Below are 9,254 nucleotides of genomic sequence, written 5' to 3' on the forward strand. Positions count from 1 at the left end.
AAAAAAAAAAAAAAGAAAAGGAAAAGAAAAGAAAAAGAAAGAACGAAAAGAGAAAGGAAAGGAGAAGAGAAGAGAAGAGAAAAAAGCTAAGTTCTAAATGCATGGTACAGATATTAACCACTACATAAATGTAAGCATGGCAGGGTCTAAGTCTTATAGTGAAGATAGAACTTAAGATGAGCTTTGCAGGAAGAATCAGATTAATATTGGCAAAAAAAAAAAAAAAAAAAAAAAGCTGAAAAGCATTTTAGGTAGAAATGGCAATAATGAAGGAACAGTGAGGCAAACTGCATATTACATTGGTGATAGTGTGTATGCTCACTTGAGTGGTGGGAAAGAATCACAGGGGAAATAAGGCTGAAACGGCAGAGAGCAGACAAATACATACAAATACTACCATGCAAGGATAAAATGTAGCCATGATGACACTAGGAAAAATCAGGAAATAACAAAGATAACAGGAAAGAATAACTGATAAAAGTGATTTATGCTTACAAAGAAGGCAACAGGATCATCTACTAATCATTGTCAGATTGTATGGCACATGCCCTTGGTTTAAGCCCTTTCTCCCCTGCCTGAGTTTCTAAGAAAAGGTCAGGCCATTGCTCTGTGACATGCTGCAAGTCTGACATGGAGTGTTAATGCAACTGACCATGGAATGAATGCCAAAAAGATCAACCATATTTTATTTTTATTTGGAGGTATGTATTAATACAGTTGGTAAAAATGCAGAAATCGTCAGTTATAAAAGGAGCAAACTATTAATACATACAACAACATGGATGGGTCTCCAGGACATCATCCTTAGTAAAAAGAAAAAAAAAAAAAAGCCAACTGGCATACTGTGTGATTACATTCATGTAACAATCTCAAAATGACGAAACAATACAGATGAACAGTTCATTGTTGTCAAGGGATAGGGATGTGACTGTATGTATGCAGGATGCTGGAAGGGCAACATGAGCAAGTTCCTTTGTAGTGAAAGGGCAGTTGTGTATCTTGCATGTGGTGATGGTTACCTGAATCTATTTATAGAACTACACACACACACAAGTACAAATGAATGCACATAAAAATTGAACAAGGTCAATAGTATAGTTCAGCAGTCTAGTAAACAATGTTTTAAGAATGTTAATTCCCTAGTTCTGATACTGTACTAGAATTATTAAGATGACACCACTGGGGATAGCCAGGGGATGGGTTCACAAGGCTCTTATTTTTCCAACTCCCAGTGAGTCAACAATTACCTCAAAATAAAAGTTTAAAAATTGCGTAGAAGATATTTCAGAAATCAAAAATTGTCAGAAAGAGCTACTTACAGTTTATTTGTAAATTACTAATTCAAGTATTTAAATTCAATAAAATAGTAAAACTTCAAATTATACACTTAAAGCTTCTTTATAAATAAAATTTATGAATTAATATTAAGTAACTATAAAGAAAATAATCAGCAAAAAGTAATCCCTATAAGCACTTTTCATTAATCAAAGCATTTCACCACTTCCAAAGTTATTTTTAAGACATTAGTTTACGTACAGCTTACCTTTTTCGGTTATATTAACTAAAATTGTTGATTCTGATCGACCCAGAGGATTGTGGGCATTCAAGGTAAAATTATATATTTGTTGATTTGGAAGCATTTGAAAGAATAATTGATAGCTTTCATTTGTAGGTGCTTCATCTCTTTTATATCTAACATATTTTCCTGAAAAACTGTTAATGGCAAGAGATAAATATTGCAGGAAAAAATGGGCAAATTTGTAATACTTAATTTTTATAAGAAGTTTAAATTTCTAATTAGAGGCATATTACATACTTAAGAAAATGTATACGATACAGAAAATGCAAGAAAATAATCAGCCAAATAAGTTTACTACCCAGAAACAGTCTCTGTTCATATTCAGTGTTCTTCATTCTAAGCTTCTTATCAAGTAAAGTATATATAATTTTATACAGTATATTTGGTTTTATATCTTGCTTGTAACATAAATGATCTAGTGCATCTCCCTATGTCATTTAACATGTACCTCCAACGTACTCCTTGCCAACTGACATCCTTTGCCAGTTATCATTACCTTTCATATAAAGTGTAACTTGTAGCACGAGGGCCCACCAATCCTGTCAACCTTCCTGGATTCCAACTACATATAATTTCTTTTAAATCATGTGTCTCACAATTCAGTTGTTGAGGAGTATCTGGTGGATCTAACAGAAAAAAGAAAAAAAAAGTAGGTACTTATCATTACATATATTTTCCCTGAAAACATGTTTTATAATTGTACAATTTTCTTAAAAAATGAAATAATTTACTATTGACATTTTGCTTTTGAACAATAGACGAATTATTTTTCCTGTAGCATGTCTTGTCAGAGTTCATATTACACTAGAATTGACAGATTAAAATATACTGAAAAATGACTCTTAGCTCATTTGGAAACTCCCTATAGCAACTTGAAAGGTCAATTATCACTTTTTTCCCTTAATCCTATTTCAGAGTCTAACAATTGTCTCAAAGAAACCTGTTCCCAATATGTTAAGTCAGAAAAATCTACAGGTTAAAAGTATTATCTATCATAAATATACTGTGATTTGAAAAGCACTACCAAATCATTTGAAAATCAGTAGTCATGTTACAAATTTCAGAGTTCTAAAATACATTATAAATACTGTTATTTATAAAACTCTTGGTAAAATTCTGCATCTTTATATTCAAACTGACTACAGTTCTTTCATTGTTTTTCTCTTTATCAAAACTGTGCTATCTGGCTTTAAAGCAGGACTGGAAAAATTTTTTAAAATATTTTTTTAAAGATGAGACCTTCGAAGTGATAAATGAGCCCAGGTGTGGTGGCTCATGCCTGTAATCCTAGCACTTTGGGACGTCAAGGTGGGCAAATCACCGGAGGTCAGGAGTTTGAGACCAGCCTGGCGAATATGGTGAAACCCTGTCTCCACTAAAAATACAAAAAATAGCCTAGCATGGAGGCAAGTGCCTGAAGCTCCAGCTACTCAGGAGGCTGAGGCAGGAGAACTGCTTGAACCTGGGAGGTGGAGGTTGCACTGAATCCAGATTGTGCCATTGGACTCCAACCTCAGTGACAGAGTGAGACTCCTCTCAAAAAAAGGTGATAAATGAAAATTCTGCAGTCTGACACTGCTTATTGTAGAAATTCATATTTCTGTAATCATGTTTAACCACACACATATAGAAGCTGGTAGTTCCTCTGTCATATTTATCCAAACTATCTTTCACTCAAGGTAAAAACGCTTTAAAGAAAAAACTACTTGTTTAAAAATTCTGTAAGTTTTATTTTTTTTTTTACAAAACTGAATTAAAAAAAAAAACAACTCCTTAGTGTATCAACCAAAACTCAGAAACTTTCATACCTTCCCCAGAGAGAAGGAAAACATCCTTCAATATTTTAGGTAATATCAAGAGGATTAATGAGTGTTTATATGAAAGTTTAACAATTAGATATGTAAACAAACACTGACATATTTATTTTGAAAAATTGTTTTAAATCTAAGGCTAAATATTTAGTCACTCTATTAAAATCACACACCAAAAATTTGGAATGTATTTAAAATGCTGGCTATTTTAGGATTTGGCAGATATATTAAGTTAAAATATTAAAATCTAAGTAACAAGAGCAAATAAGAGAGAAATAGAAGAAAAATTTGAGAGGACAGTGTTTGAAATTTACTCATTTTCTTTTCAAAGAAATTAACTTAGGAAATAATCAACTGAAGCTAGGTTAAAAGCTAGGTACACATCAATTACATTTTTATATACCAGTAAATAGAAAATGTAATTTAAAAAACAAAGTCATTTTTAATAATGCCAGAAAACACCAAGCATTAGGAAAAAATTTACCAAAAGACACAAAGACCTCATATGACTAAGGTGTATTAAAGAAGACCCAAGTAAATGTAGGGATGTACCATGCTTATAGTTTAGAAGACTCAAATACTGTAAGAATGAAAATTCTCCCAAATTGATCTACAGATTTAATGTAATCCCAATAAAAATTCCAGCAGGTTTTGATTGTGTAGGTGTGTGCACACACACACTTGTCTAGGGAAAAACTAATAAGCTGATTCTAAATTTCTTTTCAGTCTTTTCAGTAAATGGTGTCTTAACAAGATATCCATAAAGAAAAGGAAATAAATGAATCCTGATCCTGAATTCACAAAATAACCTGCTCTCACAATTTTCCAAAAAGTTCCCTCTGAAGGGAGATGCTATTACTGCTCAACAAACATTGTACAATATTTCAACCTCTAAACGCTATAAATGAAGGTTAAATTATAAATTAAATCAGCTTTTTCTATTACTATGATAAAAGATTACAACACTGAAATAAGAGAAAAGGAAACAGGTCATAGTCTCATCTTTTAAGTTTTAATTTCTTCTTTCACCCTTTTAAGCAATAGCTCACTTTTGGTACTGCTCATGAAGTAATTTCACTACATATACCACTGGGTCTCAACTCAGACTCCAGGACTATTTATGAGAAATGCTGCAAGTAATTTCCTAAAATTCCATTAAGAAGGAAAATATGATTTCCAGAATTTAAATTTGAATGTAACCTCACTTTCACTTGAATTCCAAATGCATTACTGAGAAGACAAAAAGAGAGTCAGATTATAGCCATCAAGCTGAGATGTGCACCTAAGCCCAGTTATTCCTTTGGGAATACAGCAGTATCTGAGTGAAATTCATCAAGAGGTACTGTATAAGTAAACAAGAGAGCTGCTGATCTAGACCGCAGAGGAGGATTATATTAAAAAAAAAGAAAGAAAGAAAGAAAGAAAATCACTAAGCAATCAAAAGAAATATCATAAAATCTAGTCAATCTATCTTACACACTTTATCATGTGACCTTCAGACCAAAATCCCAGACTTCTAATTCAGCAAGCAGGGAGGAAGAGACTCACTGATGGAGATGAAGCTGTCAGTGACACCAAAACATTACAGTTGCTACAAGGGAGGCAGAAAAACTCTAAAATTGAGACCTAAAAATTCTAAATACTTGTCTGTGGACATTTAACACAAGCCAAATGGGCAGGGCAGCCCCCAACAAACAACTACTTTTGGAAATATCATGGAATTTTAGACTGTGGGGTGATCATGTTAATATAGACACCCTAAATGACAGAGCATACATCATATATAGAATGCAGTGGGAGAGTACATTTCTCCTCACCCATGCCCTTCTGCCACCCACGCCCTACTGCCATACAGTATGCCAATCTGCATACTGTATCATTACATTTATGTAACAATCTCAAAATGACAAAATAATAGAGATGAAGAACAGTTCATTGTTGTTAAGGGACAGGGATGTGATCTCTCAAGTTGCTATAGGGAGTTTCCAAATGAGCTAAGAGTAATTTTTCAGTATATTTTAATCTGTCAATTCTAATGTAATATGAACTCTGACAAGACATGCTACAGGAAGAATGATTCCTCTATTGTTCAAAAGTAAAATGTAAATAGTATTTTTTTTTTACAGATACAGGTATGCAGAAAACAAGCTTGCAATTCATTTTAGAACAAGCAAATATTCTAGTGCCTCCTTTGTTATCATTTATATTAAAGAAAAAAGAAATGAGAAAGAAACAGAATCACTCCCCCACCCCCAACTCCAGAAGAAGAATTAAAGCTTTCAAGGAGAACCAAAACATGTTAATAGGAATTCTCTCTTTAAAATCATATGCTTACATCCTGCAAAAATAACCGTTCCAAATATGTTATCTTCAGTTGTAAAAACCACATTTGTTCCACTACTTGCAGAAACTGAAATATTATGAATCTTGATAGCAACATTTTCCCCATCAAGATGGATCAAAGGGCAGTTTGTATGGCCAATCAGTGCTGATAACACTTTTTCTTGACTCACACAACAAAATGTTATGTCTGAGCCTACAAGTATCACTTTGTCTTGTGGAAAAACCTTAGTCTGAGAATCAGGCGTCCCTAGAAAGAAACAGAGGAATTATAAATATTTTATATGAAAGTCTTTTACATAAACTTTTCTGTATTTTAACACTTTTTTTTCCATAAGATGACTCTTAAAATAGTCCAGTATATACACTACACACTGTTAGGTGCTTTGTAATGATGATGGTCCAAAGATAAGGTGTGTCCTACAGGTTTTTAGGAGCAAGATATATACAAGAAATTTTTAAAAAGTGTATGTGGTTTTATTTACTTATGAAGGGATAATGGTGAGGAAGCAGAATCAAATTACAGGTCAATGTCTAAGGTTAATGTCACAGGTTTATGTCTAAGAAGTCTAAAGGTTCAATCAGTGGGTTTATATACACATGTGAACAATCCACACCCCTCCCCCAATTCACTAATTAAATAATTCCATTCCTTTTATTCGATGTATTTAGGGCATATGTCTTACTTTCCATCAGCCTAAATATATGCCCCAAGTACTCCATATCCTAAAAAAAACCATTTTCTTTCATCTAGTCCCCTTCCTTCCTCTAATCCTTTTCTCCATAGAGTGATCTATCTCTACAATGAGAGCCAGCCTTTTCAGGGTTTCACTTTATTGTCAATAATTTTCCAGGCCCCCTCATTCAAACTGCCAACGTTCTCCCTGCATATCAGTTTTACTTAAAGTACAGATGATTTTTGGTATGCTTGCAGACCCTGGTGTTCCTGGCAATAACTATGTAGCCTCTAGGGATCTGCTCTGTGAGCCAGGAATTGGGAACTATTTTTTTTTATATACATATTTCATTTCAGTATCATCTACACACAATTTTTAATGCTCTTCAATTCCTACAACACTGATTTTTAAACCTGGATGTTTATCCAACCGCTCAGAAAGTTCTTTCAAAATGGACTGCTGAAGCCTATCTCAGACTTTTTGAATCAATATTTCCAGGGATGGTGGGCTTAGAAACTGCCAGGTGACCCTTATGAAGCTGAATGAGGTTATGAGAACTGAATACTTAAACAAAATCTTAATCTTAAGTAAGACTAATCTAATTCATTTGAAACAAAAATTCTTTAAACATAAGCTTACAAGAAATGTTCTTCACAGGACTCCAGTCACTCCACTCTTTGCGACCAGAAAAATGAAGATTGTCAATGCGGCATCTAATTTCCACAAAATGAATGGCACACTCCAAGGGCATATCTGAGGCCCAAGTCCAGTGATGAAGTGTATCTTTGCCATTCAGAGTTGTGTTGTGGGTCACCTAAAAATGAACACAAACACAAAATTGTATTTCCAAGTAGTAATATGTTTTGCTTTCCTTTAGAATTAAAAGACACAATGGATTCTATACAAGCATCAGCTAAGTTTATGGTTTGTCCTTCAATAAAACACAGTTTTGTGTAAAGTATAATAGCAGAGTAACAATAATCACGATTCATTTTTGTTTACTTCTTCAACTTTAGGCCCTAATGTATTATATAAGATGTTGTTATTCATTGATACATTTAGTTTAGTATGCAGGAAAATACAGATTGACTATCCCTTGGGACAAGAAGTGTATTAGATTTTTTATTTTTTCAGATTGCATTATACACTTCTCAGATGAGCATCTGTAATCTAAAAATCTAAAATTTGCCTGGGCACGGTGGCTCACACCTGCAATTTACCCAGCACTTTGGGAGTCTGAGGCGGGAGTCTGATCCCTTGAGCCCAGGAGTGTAAGACCATCCTGGACAACACAGCAAAACCTCATCTCTAAAAATAATAATAAAATAAGTCAGGCATGCTGGCTTGTGCCTGTAGTCCTGGCAACTCAGGAGACCGAGGTGGGAGGATTTATTAAGCCTGGAAAATCAAAGCTATAGTTAGCTGAGATCATGCCACTGCACTCCAGCCTGGGTGGCAGAGTGACATCCTGTCTAAACACAACAACAAATAAATAAAATAACAAAAATCCAAAATCTGAAATGCTCCAATGAACATTTCCTTTAAGCATCATGGTGGTGCTCAAAAAGTTTTGAATTTTGAAACACTTTGAATTTTGAATTTTCAGATTAGGGATGCTCAACCTGTATATCATTGCCTAACGATCTCAATTTCTCATGTTGTAAAAGTAATTAATGGGGTTGTACTTTCAAAAGTTTAAGTCAAGGAGAGGAGCAGCATTTCAGTAAAATAGTTTTAGACTAGATTTGTTTTTTATGTAAGTATTCTACATATTTACTTTTATTTTTAAATAGAAATTTATGTATATTATACCAATACAAAATATTATCATCAATTGTGAGAAATGAGCAAGATTTCAATAAAATATTGAGGTGCTTGGAACTTTCAGGTAAACACAATAGATCAAATAAATATTTCCTTCTCCCTTATTTCCTGAAATCAACTCCAAAGTAAGAGTAAACAGATTTTTTTTAAAGGTGTAGATGGACAAAGACAAAATATAGGAGATAACGCAACATCACTAAAATCTGGAAGCTAGAAAACGGATGATGGTAACTGATGTAGAAGACCTGAGAAAATGAAATCTTAAGCATCCAATGGGAAATCCAGAAAACCACCTTGTTTCTATCACAGAAACGCCAAAGGGCTCAGTGAGTGGCTGTCCCAGGCTCCCCTGGAAATAAAGAGCTCAAAATAGCAGGACTGCTTGAAAGTCATTTAAAGATATGTTGGCTACCCAGATCCCTTCCCCAACTTCATGCTACCTAAGGACTACCTTTGTTTACCTTGACAGAAGAATAAATAGATTCATGTTCTGGAAAAGTAAAACAGAATTATCTTTGGATTGAAGAATTTTAGGAAGAGATGAAAATGGGGACTGTCATTCCAAAAACAGGGGGACTGCTAACTTGTGTCTTCTTCCACTGCTCAGCTCCCGGAATACTGGTTTGCCAGATTAATCCTAACCACATAGTAGTCTAAATGAACTTTTCTGAGGCATAGGAACAGGTCAAGATAAAAATAGCTAAAATAACATTAGGTGTTTGGCACCTACATAGCCCATCCTCATCACTCTAGAGGGAGAGCCCCCATCAACAAGTCCTATCCAGGGAAACCTAAGTTCCAATTAGATTAAAAAAAAAAAAATTTAAGAGCCCTTCACTTAACTATGCACAGCAACCAGGATGACCAGAAAGTGTATAAGAAATTCTAATATGAATGTCAATAACTGAAAAGAAAAAGAAAAAATGTAAGGAAACAGGGCATGCAGAAAAAAAAATTAAATCATTACTATCCTAAGCAATATGAAACAGAAACTGTATACATTAAAAAAAAAAAAAAAAAAAA

General features: G+C 33.9%; 1 protein-coding gene across 1 annotated transcript in view; it reads right to left on the reverse strand.

The window, feature by feature from the left end:
- Positions 1-9,254, reverse strand: part of LIFR (LIF receptor subunit alpha) — an 81,567-nt gene that overhangs the window by 28,599 nt on the left and 43,714 nt on the right. Inside the window, exons 6-9 of the mRNA XM_017505881.2 lie at positions 7,047-7,221; positions 5,726-5,980; positions 2,076-2,205; positions 1,544-1,713 (exon numbers count right to left, since the gene is read on the reverse strand). Of these exons, the coding sequence (XP_017361370.1) occupies positions 1,544-1,713; positions 2,076-2,205; positions 5,726-5,980; positions 7,047-7,221 (730 nt within the window). The remainder of the gene's footprint in view (positions 1-1,543; positions 1,714-2,075; positions 2,206-5,725; positions 5,981-7,046; positions 7,222-9,254) is intronic.

Source organism: Cebus imitator, unplaced genomic scaffold (assembly GCF_001604975.1).
Source record: "Cebus imitator isolate Cc_AM_T3 unplaced genomic scaffold, Cebus_imitator-1.0 Scaffold344, whole genome shotgun sequence".
Taxonomy (NCBI): Eukaryota; Metazoa; Chordata; class Mammalia; order Primates; family Cebidae; genus Cebus; species Cebus imitator.